Source organism: Sorex fumeus, unplaced genomic scaffold (assembly GCF_029834395.1).
Source record: "Sorex fumeus unplaced genomic scaffold, SorFum_2.1 ptg000264l, whole genome shotgun sequence".
Taxonomy (NCBI): Eukaryota; Metazoa; Chordata; class Mammalia; order Eulipotyphla; family Soricidae; genus Sorex; species Sorex fumeus.
In genome coordinates this window covers 4957289-4972918 of record NW_026606321.1, presented here as the reverse complement: position 1 = coordinate 4972918, position 15630 = coordinate 4957289, and the positions used below count along the sequence as shown (strand labels likewise).

Below are 15630 nucleotides of genomic sequence, written 5' to 3'. Positions count from 1 at the left end.
ATCGCAGGCAGTGACCCAAACCAAACCAAGATGTTCTCTTACCTCAAGTCCCTGTGGGCCAGAGACCGTGCAGGAACTACACGCTTGCCTTGCATGCGGTCAGCCCCAGTTGGCTCCCTGGCACCCATCCACCCAACACCCCCTGCAAATATTTAATGACGCTCATGTGAAAAAAGCAAAGTATCGGGTGAAAGAGTGGGTTTCAGAATTTCTCGGTTTATCTTGTACAAAGTGAGAATTAAACCAAATGACAGTGTTTCAGGCCACACGTCTGGGCAGAGTCTGCACTCAGACGTACTTGCTGAGCCACTCGAGCAAGTTCCTCCTGGCCTCGTCGATGTAGGGCTTGTCCTCGGGCAAGCAGTCTTCTCTCTTCCTGTGCACGAACCCGTGAGTCTGCCCAGAAAACGTCTTGATCTGGTAATCCACTCTGCAGTGTTCTTTCAGTTTCTGGGTCAGCACCGAGACCTGAGAGGCAGCGGTGGGATGGCGCCAGTTACCCCAAGCCCCTCCACGCCCTCCAGCCGACCTGGGCACTGCACAGGTAGCGGCATCTCAAATTTAAGTGCCATGACATTCACAAACACTTCATTTCTGATTCTCATCGCTAACAATTCAGAGCAATACAAAAATGGTACATGAATTATCAGGAAAAAATTTTTGTTCTGTTTCTGAGCCAACCTAGCAGTGCTCAAAGCTCACTCCTGGCTCTGTGCTCAGGGGTCACTCCTGGTGGGGCTCAGAGGTCTGGGGCATCATGTAGTGACGTGGATCAGACCTGGGTCAGCGCCTGCCAACACCTTATCCACTGTACTATCCAGTTCACTAAAATGTTTTGTATACTATTATACAAATTATTGTTCAGTATAATCTTTTTTAGTTATTTGAGGAGGGCACCAGAGAGAGGGTACAGCGGGTCGGACGCTTGCCTGCCTATAGCTGTCCTGGGTTCAATCCTCAGCACCCCAAGCACCGGTCAGAATTTCTGACCACAGAACCAAGCGGAACCCCTGAGTTTTGTGGCCCGAAATAATGTGCTGCTGGGGGGCTTACACCCATCTGTGCTCAGACCCCAAGACCACTTCTCTGCTCAGCAGAACTTGGGGTGCCAGGAATCAACCCCAGAGCCCGTTCACGCCAGCCCAGTGTCAGTCCTTTTCACTGTGATGGAAGAATGCACTGATCTTTGAGAGAAATAGCGCCCTCCCAGGGAACTGGACTTCCACCCCTTGCCCTACACTGGGTTGCATCGCCCAGTCTTTGGGGGACAGGCCTCTGGTGATTCCTGGTCCCACGGGGACACAGGCAGGGTCTGCTTCTATGCCCAGTAGCCAGCCAAGCGGTTTGGGAGGTGACAGATCCACTCTCAACCCTCAGTAATGTGCCCTCGGAAACCGTCACCTTGTGGACCAGGGCTGTCTCCGCGGCAGAGCACCTAACTTGCAGGTGTGAGGCCCCGTGTTCTCTCCTGACCACAGAATAAGGGACTGGGGCCAGGCCTTGCGTGCACATCCCCAGGTTTGATCCCCAGCATCGCATGGTCCCCCAAGCCACACCCAAGCCCCGACAGCATCGAGTGTGGCCCCCAAACAAACACGGGGCCTTTGGGTCAGGGACGCCGTTCACTGGCGCAGCGCCGGATTCCCGCGAGTCAAACCACACAACAGCAGCAAAACTCGGCGCCGGGAACTTGGCGGTAAGGGAAGGGCCCTCTGGGCTCTCCCCCAAGACCAGGCGAGAGAAGAGCCGCTCACCTGCTCCAGCGGGATCACAGTATCATTCTCAGCAAACAGGAACAGCGTGGGGTTCTTCAGGGCGTACACGTCCCCTGGCTCCCTGATGATTCCTATGAGGAGGGGCGGATGCTGGGGGCCGCCACACAGCGCACAGGCCGTGGGTCGGCCAGACCCCGTACCCGGGGGCTCAGGTTTCCGTTGGTTGATTCGGGTCAACCCTGACGGTTCCTGGGCTGTTCCTGACTCTGCTCAGGGACCACTCCTGGTGGTGCGGGGATTGCTCGCCAGCACCAGTGCCTTCACTCCTGCACTCTCTCTCCAGCCCCATTTTCCCTGCAGCTGTTCGAGACAGCCGGCCGGTTTCCTGTTCTGGCAGCTCCTGAGCCCCTTCACTGGGCGCCTGCACCTGGAACGATGGTATCAGACGCACCGCCTGCACGGCCCGTAAATGGGAGCATGATAAAAATGTTCCCGCTTGGACTGTTCTAGAACCTTCTGTTCTACACCAGCGCCTTAGCCTCTGACTTGAGGTGCTGGCAGGGCAGCAAGAAACCTAAGTTTTCGTGGGTTTTTTTTTTCTTTTTGCTTTTTGGGTCACACCCGGCGATGCTCAGGGGTTCCTCCTGGCTCTGCACTCAGGAATTACTCCTGGCGGTGCTCGGGTGACCCTATGGGATGCCGGGGATTGAACCCCGGTTGGGCCATGTGCAAGGCAAACGCCCTCTCCGCTGTGCAATCGCTCCTGTCCCAGGAAACCGAATTTTCAGCGTCTACTTGGGAATCTTAGAGATCCTTGTGCCTGACACCCGCTCTCCTGCCTGGGGCATTCAGATGATGAGGGCCGTGTCCACACAGCAGGAAAACACACAAGCTCGGCCACACGTGGGGATCGGAAGGTAAATGCCTTGTGAAAGACACGGTCATCTGGCTGCTTTGGGGGGCAGGGACTACAGAAGGGGTTAGCCCCACGGGACCTTGGCCCCTGTCCCCTGCCTTCAGCCGCTCGCCCCAGCCAGCCCGGCCACCTGTCAGAGAAGCCTGTATTCCTGAGCTACCTCCGGGGGCCTGCAGGGCGCAGTGGGACTGGGCAAACCCTGAACACACACACCAGGGGTTTCAGGCTCTGGTGCAGGCGGGGACAAAACCAGTGAGTAGCCAAGGCAAAGGGGCAGTGGGCGAGGCTGAAGACTGAAGGGTGCCCTGATCTCTACATGGAGGTGCTCTCACCAGGTCGCCCCACGGGCCAGGGCAGAACCAGGCTGACTCACAGCAGAGCCTCAAGAGTCCAGCTGGGAGCCAGGAGGGCCGGAGGGCTGGAGTTCTGTGCCAACCCAGCACCCCTCAAGGAGATCAAGGTGCAGAGCCCAGCCACCCCCAGGGGGCGCTAGGGAGCCATCGCCCGGGACGTGGCTCACAAAGGCTGTATTGTGGGTGCGGGGGTCATGTGAGTTCATTTCCTTTAAGCAAGCAAAACATACAAAGGTCTGCCGTGGTTTTGTAATCGCTGAAAGTGAGAATTCCAGCGAGGACCCACCACGCCCGGTGGGGATCACTAGCGTAGCTTTATGAAATACTAAAGAAGTCAAAGGTCCTGGCGTTTTCTCTTTTTTAAGCCCATTAATGATCCGGGTGCTGAACCCTGACAGCTGTTCCGACAGCAGCCCTGAAGGTGCCACACCACCTTCCCTTCCCTTCCCCGGAGATGTTTCTGTCGCTGTGTCCACGTGAACCGGCATTCATTCCTGTTCTGGCCCACAGCTGTGTTCCCACTTGTGTATGCATGCATGCACACGCGCACACAGTTGAAACTAATCTGCATGTTGAAAACGTTTTCACAAGGCTGAAGCCATCGCACAGCGGGTAGGGTGTGTTTCGCAGAGGCCAACCTGAGCTGGACCCCCAGCCCTTCAAAGAGCTCCCCAAGCACTGCCAGGAGTAACCCCTGAGCATCACCGGGTGTGGCCCCCAAACAAAACTGTAAAACAAAAAGGAGAAAATACTTTCATAGCTTCGCTGGGATGCCTCTCAGTACTAGCCACCAACACAGAAAACCGTCCTTGGGACCGGAGCGACAGGAGGTAGGGCGTTTGCCTTGCACGAGGCCGACCTGGGTTCAATTCCCAGCATCCTATATGGTCCCCCAAGCACCGCCAGAAGTAATTCCTGAGTGCAGATCCAGGAGTAACCCCTGAGCATCGCTGAGTGTGACCCAAAAAGGAAAAAAAGGACTGCCGTTCCTGGAGCGGGAGCCATAGCACAGCGGGTAGATCATTGGCCTTGCACGCAGCCAACCGGGTTCAATCCTCAGCATCCCATATGGTCCCCCGAGCACCACCAGGAGTGTTTCCTGCAAGCAGAGCCAGGAGTAACCCCTGAGCATCGCTGGGTGTGATCCAAAAAGGGAAAAAAAAAATTTTTCTGGGGCAGAGCATCAGAGCATGCGAGAGTCCCTGGCTTCAGTTCCCTGCACCAGAAAGTGAAAAGAGGAGAAAAAGTTCTGCCATCCTGCTGACCGTGGCGGTGGCAAAGGGAGGGACGCTGGGGCACCCGACCGGCTTCTGATGTTGTCCCCCGTGGGAGCTGGCACGGGGTGACTGACCTGCTCTGCACGCAGCCTGCTGACCCAGTTCCATCCCTGGCACCACCAGGAGGGGCCCCCTGGGCCCAGAACCACGAGGAGCCCAGTTGGGGCGCGTCCAGACCCCAACCCAGCAGCCAAGCCCCCGGCCTCACCCCCCACCTGCAGCTCAGCGCCCACCTCCCTGGGAAGGGCTTGGGCTGTGCGCAGGGGCCTGAGCTGGGCACTGCCCCTGCCCTGCATGCCGGGACGTGGGGCCCCGCTTACCGTAGATGGACACCCCGGCCCGGAAATCGGGGTAGGTGGTCATGACGTGGTGCACAGCCACGCCGCCCCAGCAGAAGCCCACCACGCCAATGGCGCGCGCGCCGCACTGCTGCCTCAGGAACTGCAGGACGGCATCCACCTCTCTGCAACACGGGGCAGGGCGGGGCTGGCCGGGGGCGGGGTCCAGCCGGTCTCCCCGCCCCGCCTCCAGCCCTGCCTCCCCTCCAGCCCCCACCTCCCTCTTTCCACCCCCCACCCCACCCCCCATCACTTCCCTTTGGATTTGGTTCCGTTGGGGCTAGAGGGGTGCCCACACCGTGCAGGGCTGTGGGTCTGATTCTGGCTCCGGGCAGGGGAGGGGGTCCTCCCCTTTGTGCATGGATAGGAGGACCCCTCCTGACACCCCTTGCCTGGGGCTTGGCCTGCGCTCAGCCCCTGGCGTCCTCCCCAGCCCCACATGCACTTATTCTGAAGACCAAAACTAGGCTCCCAGGTGCCAGAACGATAATACAGCCGGGAGGGCGTTTTTGCCTTGCATGCAGTCAACCCGGGTTTGATCCCCGGCATTCTATAGGGTCTCCCGAGCACCTCCAGGAGGAAGTCCTGAGTGCCCAGCCAGGAGGAACCCCTGAGCATCTCCGGGTGTGACCCAAAAAGTCAAAAACACAAAACAAAACAAAAAAGCCCTAGGCCCACCACCCATGGCCACAGAGCACAGAGGGCCATGGCTGGGAGTGCCCTGGGCACTTCCATCCGTACCCATGATGCCCAGGCCCAAGGGGGGCCTTTCACTTCACAGAGCTGGGACTTGCCCCCAGCACCAAAGTGTGTGGCCCCACCCAGAGCCATTCGCGAGGCCCATCGGACTGGGGGTATGTCTGAACTGTGGAGCTTGCCGGCAGTGGCCAGAATGCACCAGGGTCTGTGCTCCAGCCTGGCCAGCCCCATGCCCGGCGAAACCGGCCCTCGCTCCTTCCAGGCACTGTCCTTGCCTCAGCACAGGTGTCAGGAGGGCATCTCCGGCCAGAAGCCTCAGGGTCTACCCCACCCACTCCTGTTGCCTGTCCCCCGGGGCGAAGCACGAGGCCCGTGGGGGGAGGGTGAGAATGTGAGGGATCTCTGCGGCCCCCAGGACCAGGGGTGCCCCATGGCCTCCCCCTCTGAGAACTCACTTATTGATCTTCCTGGCATTTTTGGTTTTCAGCCATTCCGGGAAGGTGGACCAGTCCGAGGAGGGGTCCCAGGGCTCCTGCCCCACGAAGAAGTCTGGGAGGATGGTTCTGGGAACGAGAGCAGACAGGAAGTGCAACTGCAGTGTCTGGAGCACTTCGCACTGCCTGCCCTTCTGGCCAGGGAGGCCGAGAGCTCCTGGGCTCAAGGAAGTTCATGCCAAGTCCAGCTCCACCCAGAGCTCCCTGTGGGCCCCAAGCATCATGGGTACAGATGCAGATAACCAAGCACCCCTGGCTGTGGCCTCGAGTCCCTCCTCCCTGGGTGACACCCCCGCACCCCCCACCCCCCGCTTCATGCTGTATGCCCAGCACAGCTCGCTGAGTGATGCTTGGGAGGTCAGAAATACACTCCTTCAGGGCCGGAGCAATAGCACAGTGGGTAGGGCGTTGCCTTGTACGCGGCCCGCTAGGTTCGATTCCCAGCATCTCATATGGTTCTCCAAGAACCACCAGGAGTAATTCCTGAGTGCATGAGCCAGGAGTAACTCCTGTGCATCTCTGGGTGTGACCCAAAAAGCAAAATATATATATAAATAAATATATATAAATATAAATATATATATCCTCTTTCATGTTCAAAGAGAAAGAAGGGGCCAGAGCGATAGTACAATGGGGAGGGTGTTTGCCTTGCATGTGGCTGACCCGGGTTCAATCCCTGGCATCCTGTCTGGTCCTCCAGACCCCACCGAGAATGATTCCTTAGTGCAGACTCAGCAGTCAGCCCTGAGCACTGCCAGGTGTGGCCCCCAAACAAAAAGATAAGTCGATTTTTAAACAGTAAAATAAAAACAGAAAGAAGGAGGCACCAGAGTCCAGCATCAGAGCACATGCTCCGTCCCCGAGAGGCCAGGTTTGATCTGGGCCCCAGCGGTCATCCCTGAGCACAGAGCCAGGAGCAATTGCTGAGCACTGTCAGGGTGGCCCAAAAACCAAAAACAAATAAATGTTAAAAGAAAACATCCGCACTCGCCTGCTGCAGCCCTTCAGGGGGTTGGGGATGTGGGTCATGTGAGTCAGAAGCTAGTTTAGGCGGGGGTGGAGCAATCGTACTGTGGGCACGCGGCTCAGCCCGATTCCGTCCCTGACATCCCTTACGGTCCCCAGAACCCACGAGGAATAGTTTCCTAAGCACAGAGCCAGAAGCACTCCATCGCACCAACAACGAACACAGTTTACTTTCCCCCAGAAGGAACAAGCCAGGAGGAAGGCAAGGGGGACGCTGAGCGTGTGGGGGGCGGGCGCAGACTCACGTGTATCCGTTCCTGGCGATCATGTCGGCCATGTATCTGGTGTTGGGCAGCTGCCAGCCGAAGATATCCTGAATGACCAGCACGGCCTTGCCGGTGTCCACGGGCGCCCGGGTGACGTACGCCCTGATGTGCCCCACGGTCACCTCCTTTCCCATGCCGCCATACTCCATCCGGTGGCCGATGTCACACGGGCAGGGCTGCGCTTCGTTGGCCATGGCAGAGGCTGGCGCAGGACTACAGAGAGGGACACGGACATCAGAGGCGTCAGGGAGGGGCACCAGGCGACAGAAAACGCGGACCTTCTCCCACACCGTACTCTGAAAGGATGCAAGGGGAGCAGCAAGCACGGGGGCGTCTCCCAGGGACACAGCAGGTGGGAAATCTGTTCTGCCAACAAACGGACATGAAGATGGTAGGGCCCAGGGTGGCAGATGGGGCCCAGAGGGAGGGGGGTGTGCCTGCACGGGAAAGGCCTCGGATTTGACCCCAGCATAGCACAGCCGCCGAGCACTGCTTGGTGTAGCCCTGGTGTAGCACCACTGGGTAGACACCACACACACACACACACGTATACACACACGCGCGCACACACACGCATGCATGTATGCGCACAGACATGTACACACACACACGCACACACATACACATACACACATGCACACACACATACACACGCATGCACACACATGCACAGACACGTATACACACTCACACGCACACACATACACACACGCATGCATACACATGCATGCATGCGCACACTCATACACACATATGCACACACATACACAACATACATGCATGCACACACACATACACACGTGCACACACACATGCACGCATGCACACACACTCACACATACACACACGGCAGAGCTCATGGGAAAAATCCTCTGGCCAGATCAGAAATTGCCAGAAGGAAAGGAGGCCAGGCTAGGTCCCGAGAGCACTGGCAAAGCAGGCGGAGCCGGGCCGGGCCCAAGAACAAGCCCACGTGCAGCCCGGGGATCGGGGTCTGCCCATTCAGGCCTCGGAACCCCCAAAAACAGGAGCGGTCGCTGAGGTGCATCCTCGGGGCTCAGTTGGGGAGAAGGAAAACAAAAGCGACCAATAACCAGGGGAGACAGAAAGGGCTCTTTTGGGCAGTGAGGAAGGACGGGGCGGAAGCTGGGCAGGGACAGGAGAGCCCTTCTCTCCACACGCCCCCATCCACTCGGGAGAGAAATCCAGGCCAGGACCGCAGTCCCAATAACCCAGACAGACCTCAATGCTGAGGCTGGCGGGTCGGGGGAGAAGAGGCCCAAAGGGCTTCAGAGAAGCAGAAGGAAAGAACGAGAACACTGACACCTATGAAGGATACAAGAAACCAAAGGGCCAGAGAGTAGGGTGGGGAGGGCAGTGGGGAGGGCACTTGCCCTGCACACAGACCCCACCTGGGTTTGTTTCCTGATGTCCCACATGGTCCCCCAGCCCCGCCAGGAGTGCTCCCTGAGCACAGAGTTAGAAGCAATCCCTGAACACTGGCGGGTGAACCCCCAACTCCAAATCACAATAACAACGCGTACAAGTAAGAATCACAATGTCGGTATGTCGCCTGTGAGCGCCGGAGCCCCAAGGGCATCACGGCTGTGGAGGCAGGAGGCTGGGGGTGATCCCCAGCACCACATGAATCCCCGACCACCATCAAGCACCCCTGAGCACTATGCCAGGAGCAGGCCCAGGGCACTCCTGGGTGTGGCTTCCAAACGAAAGAAGAAAAGAGAAAACAACAGAATCAGTACGGAGGAGTTTCTACTAACAAAGTCAGAAACAAATCCCCAAGTTAAAACCTGCAGGATGCAAGGACGGGGGACGCTGCCCAAGTCTCCTCGCTTCAAAAGTGGCCGTAAGAACAAAGAGAAGGCAGATGAAAGGAACAGAGCAAGAGCCAAGTGAATCTCAACCACGTCCTGGCTGAAGATCAGGGCGAGGTACGGGGTGCCCGGGGAGCACTGAGTGGGCGGAAGCTGAGCCGGCGAGCCATGTCCTTTGAATGAACAGAGAGCGTCTGTCTGCCTGCGTCACTGCGGCTGTTGTCGCCGTCACTGTCTTACCCATGGTGGTGATGTCACAGACGCTTATTGGCTGTGTGCTGGCTGGGCCACGCACTGTGGCCCAGGGACCACGACAGCAGTGTCAGGGACCACTTTGTGGTGTCACGCATGACACACAGCGCTCAGCCCCTGAGACCACACCCCTTCTTTTTCTCACACATATGAACACAGACGGCAGCAGCGAGACACACCTATGAGACAGAGAACACCGACTTCCAGAGCTGCTGAGTCAGGGTGAATAGTGCCGACTGCCTCTCACTGTTTGTTTTGGTTTGGGGCCACACACGGTGATCCTGGGGGCTGCTCTCAGCTCAGGGCTTGGAAGTTGCTCCCAGCTCAGTGCTCGGAAGTCGCATCCAGCTGTGCTTGAAGAGCTGTGTGGCGCCTGGGCTCGAACCCACGGCGGCAGCATGTTCTCAGCCCTCTGCGCCACACCGTGCCGGCCTGCTCTCCTGCCTGAAGGGCTAGCAGCCCCGTGTGCTGGGAGACGAGGCAGAGGAGGCATCGTGCAGGCATCGGCTTTTCCTTGAGATGTGGAAGTCGCCGGAGGCGCCATGGAGGGCTGTCCCCCAACGGGACTTGGCCAGACATGGCACCGAGGGCGGAAGCTCAGGCTTTGCCAGCAGAAGCTCTGGGCTCCCTCCCCGGCCCTCTGGTCCTGAGCACCCTGGGGAGAGACTGAGCAGGATTCCAGGAGCAGCACCGAGTGGGCCCACAACTAAGGGGGAAAAGAGGGGGAAAAGGAGGAAGAAAAAGGAAGGAGGAGGAGGAGGATAAGGAGGATAAGATAAAGGAGAAGCAGGAGGAGGAAAAGGAGAAGGGCAAGAGGAGGAAGAGGGAAAGAAAAAGGAGAAGGGGAGGAGAAAGAGGAGGAGGGGGCAGGCCATCAGGTGGGCAGGGAAGAGTCTGGGGTGACCATAGGAGGTGAGTGACGGCAACGAGGCTAAGAAGCGGGGGACCGTCAGGCGGCAGTGCCCGGCAGCTCCGGGGGACAGGACGCTCACTGTGGAAGATTCGAGAGGGTGTGGGCAGACAGGACAGACCCCGCCTTGGGCACCTTCCTCCTGCTAGTGCTGGTCCTGCCCACTCCGGCGGGTGGGCATGTGTGCAGGGAGGACCACATCGCTGCCACCTGGGACCCCCATGGTCACCGAGCCCCATCTCTGCAGCTGTGCATGGTGACATCACGGTGGTGGCTTCAGAAGGGGCCCAGGGCTTCCATGGCAGCCCCCCAGGGTTCCTGAGAGGAAGGTCCACTCAGGGGGAACCTTTCAGAGAAAACCAGTCGGGGCATTTGGCTTGGACACAGGCTCAATGTCGATGGGCAAACAAGGCATGCAGAGTGGGAAACCCACCCAGCTGCGGAAGGAACTAGAGGAGCACTGGCCTGTGAGCCCAGGAGGAGGGCAGGGACTTCTTCACTCAGGTCCAAAGGAGCACAGGAGGTGGGGGGTTTCAGGGGGAGGGCAGGTAGAAGGTGGCACTTTGGGAGTGGATTGCTGCTTTTGTTTGTCTGGTTTCTCTTTGGGGGCCATGCCTGATTGTGCTCAGGACTTACTCTTGGCTCTGTGCTCAGGGAGGACTCCCAGTAGAGCTTGTGGGGGGGAAGGGGTGGACAGACGGGGTGTCGAGGATGGAAGCCCAGCGCCCTCCCACTGTACTGTGGCCCCCACCCCAGCTCTCCCGGTTTCTAGGGCAAAGGCCTGCCTGTGGCATTCCCAGCGGACTCTGGACTCCTGAATCAGGCAGGAGCCATTTCCCTGGGGTAAGCCCGGAGTCGCGGGCATGCCGCTCAAGAGTGCTGAGAAACAAACACATCCCTGGGTCCCACGAAGACGCAGAGGCACAGGACACGCTTCAGATGCAGTGTCTGGGGTCCACGCCCTGCTCCCAAGCAGGTTCCCAAGCAGGAACCTGGAGGGAGCCCCGGGCACCACCTGGCATGCCCCAAACCACTCCCCCAGAAAAAGAAAGAAAAAATTCTATCCCTAAGCAAACATTGTAGCAAGCCCAGAAAACATTGTAGCAAGCCCAGAAAACATTGTAGCAAGCCCAGAATATGGTCCAAGAGGTAAAACAGGGCATGGGGGACCCTGGGCTGCTCCTGCCCCAACACAGGAGGGTGGAATCAGTGACTGATGGGCTAGGGCTTCAGGCGGGAGCTTTTCAATCCTAAAACAACACCACAACGAAGGCACGCTGCACCCGTAAGCCCCCGGTGGGAAAGAGGGCAGGCCGGAGTTGTAAAACATGCCACCGCCAGACCACGGCCACGGCAGCAAACAAACAGGAAATTTCTTTCTGAAGAAGTACAAAGAACAAAACATTCGTGCAACGTGTCAAAAAAAATCTGGGTCAAGTAGATAGCAGTGGCTGTCAAAGGACTTCCTGTCCTTTCAGAATATTCTAGATATGCAGAATTAGAACTAAAATGTTTGTTTTTGTTTGGGGGTCACCCACGATGGTGCTCAGGGGCAACTTCTGGCTCTGTGCTCAGAGATGGCAGAGGTTGGGGGGCCATCTGGGGTGTTGGGGAGCCAACCTGGGTCTGCTGCGTGCATGGCGAGACGCCTTACCTGCTGCACTGTTTCCAAGTCCCCTAAAATAACTAACTTTTAAGGACACCGTAGAGCCAGCCAGCTGGAGATCAGGTTTGCCTGGTGGGGGTTGCTTGCCAAGAACCCACTCTAGGGTCCAGGTTAGAACAGTCAGAACCAGGCGATGGTCCAGGGACGTGGAGTGGAGGGGGATGGCGCTTGCCTTGCATATGGCTGACCAGGGTTGATCCCCTGAACCCCCCAGGAATGATCCCTGAGCTCGAAGGGGTGTAACACAACCCTTCCTCCTTCATCTCCCAAAAGAGAGCAGGGGTCCACGCCCGGCTCAGTCACATTTCTGTCCCACCAAACACCCTATCTCGGAAGCACCTGGGCATCTCTTGAACAAAGAAAGAAGAAAGTTATCACATATTGGCATTTGGCTTGGGAGGAATCACTTCGTATCTCTGAACTCGACCTTCCCCAGTTTAAGAGGCCGATTCTTCCCCAACTCAAGCCGGGGGGAAATGGGGAAATGTATCCCCAATTGCCTTCACTCTGCTTGCAGCCCTCATCCTTTAGATAACATGAGAGTCAGACTTTCTCAAGAGAGAAAATGGACCAAAGAGACCAACAGAAAGAAAACGGGGCCTGAGAGAGACAGTACGGGGGTCAGGGGCCCGCCTCGCACCTGGCAGGTCCGGGGCCTCTCCCCTGTACCACCTGCTCCCCAAGTCTCCAGGGGTGAGCCCTGGAAGCTGGGGGCGTGGGTCCCCCCCTCCACAACCTCAGGGCAAAGCACCACCACAGGGAGGACCCCCCAAAATAGAAAAGAATAAAATAGATTTTGACTCATGAAGAGGATTGGCACAGATGTGAGTGCTGCAAGCAGGAAGTCTGGGAAGAAATTACTAGAAGCATTTCAGAGACTCAGACCTGGAGGCGGTGAGCAGGTGACACCAGGACTGGGGACAGCCCCCCCACCCCCAAGCGGGGAAAGTGCAGAAAGGAGGCAGCCCGGAGGGCATGGGGGGAGCTTCCCGCTCAGCAAAAACCATCCCAGGGATCTGCCAGAAACTGACCTTCACTGGGGGGGCCCTCCTCTTATCCCTGGGTGGTTCTAGAACCGTCTGGCTGCCAAGCAGCGCCCTCTCGACAGTTGCTGCCCTTTGCAGAGGGCGCGGCCTGCAGAGTAAACCCCGGGAAGGCTGGGCTGAGCACACACTGGCCTGCAAACATGCCCATCACGTGGCCGCGCCTGGCCACTGCGGGCCCGGCGCTGGGGGCTGGCTAGTGTTTCCCCTGATACCCAGCAGGCTCGCCCTGTCCACCTTATTTTACATGGGCGTTGAAAACAACAGGTGGCCTTCCACGGGAGCGAGTGGGGGTGGCGGGTCCTCGGCATCCCTGCTGGATGGATACGCACGGGGCGCGCTCCTCCCGCGCACCTCCTGCGCCCCGCGCCCCTCCGCGTTCCGGTGCCGCGCGGGGAGCCGGGCTGGGGAGCCGGGGGCGTCTCTCGGGGAGCACCGTGCACACGCTGCAGGCTGCAGGGGGGACGCACGTGCCCCGGGCACCCGGCCAGACCCCGCGCACGCAGCCCCGCGCCCCTACCTGTCCCGCCGCGCGCAGCCCCGCGTCCCTACCTGTCCCGCCTAGCGTGCAGCTCCGCGGGGAGTGACCAAGGGCGGGCCGGTGGCCGGCCCGGAGTCCCCGCGCTGGGCCTGGAGGGAGGGAGCGGGCGAGAGGAGGAGGAGGCGGCGGCGGGCAAAGGGAGGAGGGAGGAGGGCGAAGGGCGGAGGGCGGGTGAGCCCGCCCGGGCCTTGGCAGGCGCCTGCGGTCAGGTGCCGCCGGCCCTGGGTCCCGAGCGCGTGTCCCGCATGCGGATCTCAGCTCGGAGCGCCAGCCCCGTGCACCGGGCACCCCCGGGCACCCCCGGACAGCCCAGAGGCATCGCCAGCGCTGGGCCTCAATGGTTTTCCTTGATTTCCTTGCTTAACTTCCTTACTTTCCTCTCCCTTTCTCTCCTTTTTGCCTTCCCTCCTTCCCTGTTTCTGTCTTTCCTTCTTTTTATTTATTTTTTATTTCTTGCTTTTTGGGTCACACCCCGCGATGCATAGGGGTTACTCCTGGCTCTGCACTCAGGAATTACTCCTGGCGGTGCTCGGAGCACCATATGGGATGCTGGGAATTGAGCTCGGGTGTGCCCGGTGCAAGGCAAACGCCCTTCTCGCTGTACTATCGCTCCTGCCCCTGTCTTTCCAGCTTTTCCCTCCCTTTCCTTTCCATGCCTCGCAGTACCCAGGGAGCAGAGCATGGCCCTGGTAGGGCTCCTACCCAGCTTCCCCTTGCCCTCCCCTAAACGCATCACAAACCCAGGTCCCCCAAACTCGCAACCTCCTGTAAATAAAAACTGGGCTATTTCATTTCACCCACTACCTTATCTTTTGCTGCAGGGATGGAACCCAAGACCTCAGACCTGTGAAGCGAAGCGCGTGCTCTCCCTCTAAGTCTCATCTTCACCAGAGCCTGACTATCTTTAAAAGTCAATAATTCGGAGAGCCCGGCAAGCTACCGAGAGTATCTCGCCCTCACGGCAGAGCCTGGCAAGCTCCCGTGACGTATTGGATATGCCAGACACAGTAACAACAAAGTCTCCAATGGAGACGTTACTGGGCCCGCTCAAGCAAATCGACGATCAACGGGAGGGCCTTTACCTTTACCTTTTAATTAGGAGACCGGGAATGTGACTCAGAAGCAAAGCACATGCGCACCTAAGACCCACATGTGTGGGTCTTAGATTCAATGCCTGGCACTGCAAAATACGTGAGTACATGTCTATCACTGTTTCCCACTCCCCTTCCATATTTTGCCCACTCGTCAGACTAAGGTTGTTTCAGCCAGCTCAGCAGGCACAAATGTGATTGGAAAATAAGGGAAGGTCTGGGGAGAGCTCAGGCTGAGGCACCTGGCCAGCAGGTGGTCCCTGTAACCAGAGCCAGATGTGGCCCACCACTTAAAAAAAATGGCAATGGGGGGAGGGGACGGGGAATTAGAAGCATCCTGGAGCCACAGATTTGGGGTTGGTTATACCCCGTGACACTTGGGCCTTCCTCCTGGCTCTGTGCCCAGGGATCATTCTGGCAGTGCTCAGAGGATCATTTCCGGTGCTGGGGAATGACCCTGAGTTGCAGGAGATTGCAAGGCAGATTTTTTTTTTTTGCTTTTTGGGTCACACCCGGCGATGCTCAGGAGTTACTCCTGGCTCATGCACTCAGGAATCGCTCCTGGCGGTGCTCGGGGGACCATATGGGATGCTGGGAATCGAACCTGTATCGGCCTTGTTGGCTGCGTGCAAGGCAAACGCCCTACCCGCTGTGCTATCGCTCCAGCCCCGCAAGGCAGATTTTAAACAACAAAGCAGTAGTGGCGTGACCTGATCATAGGAACTTATTTATGTAGATTCTTCTAGTTGAAACATGTGTGAATCCAGGGCCAGCACCACAGGACAGTGGGGAGGGCATTTGCCTCGCTCAGGGCCAGCTCCAGTTCATCCCTCGCATTCGATGATCCCCAACCACACCAGGAGTAATGCCTGGGGTCACCAGGTCTGACTCAAAAACAAAACAAAAAGAGAAAATTCAGACTTCAGGTGGGAAATGATCTTTTCCTTCAAAGAGGTTTTCTCTTAAAATAGGAGGCAAAGCAATCCTATAGACACAGGTGTGGGGGGCAGTTATTATCACAAACTCATCTGCTCAGGAGCAATTTCAGAGGAATATAAAATCATGATACTCACACAGATTAAAATGATGTGTGGACCAAGATATTTTGCAAACCATTAATTAATGAAGAAAGCAGGCAGATCTTAAAAGCCAACTCAAAAGAAAATGCAAAAAAGGAAAAGATTAGGGCCAGAAAGATAGTTCAATGGACA

The 15630-nt window shown here is 57.8% G+C and overlaps 1 protein-coding gene across 3 annotated transcripts; it reads right to left on the bottom strand.

Annotated features, from left to right (window-relative positions):
* Positions 1-202: 202 nt before the first annotated feature.
* Positions 203-13445, bottom strand: CMBL (carboxymethylenebutenolidase homolog). Of its 3 annotated transcripts, none has more exons than XM_056109068.1 (6): positions 13340-13445; positions 7064-7297; positions 5754-5861; positions 4582-4724; positions 1755-1846; positions 203-468 (listed from the first exon to the last, which is right to left on the bottom strand). In XM_056109068.1, the coding sequence occupies exons 2-6, from the start codon at positions 7276-7278 to the stop codon at positions 289-291; spliced, it is 738 nt and encodes a 245-aa protein (XP_055965043.1). In that variant the 5' UTR covers positions 7279-7297; positions 13340-13445; the 3' UTR covers positions 203-288. The 3 variants fall into 3 exon arrangements, with proteins under 3 accessions (XP_055965043.1, XP_055965045.1, XP_055965042.1); XM_056109070.1 differs by lacking the exon at positions 13340-13445 and adding an exon at positions 13308-13331; XM_056109067.1 differs by lacking the exon at positions 13340-13445 and adding an exon at positions 12776-12886.
* Between the last annotated feature and the right edge of the window lie 2185 nt (positions 13446-15630).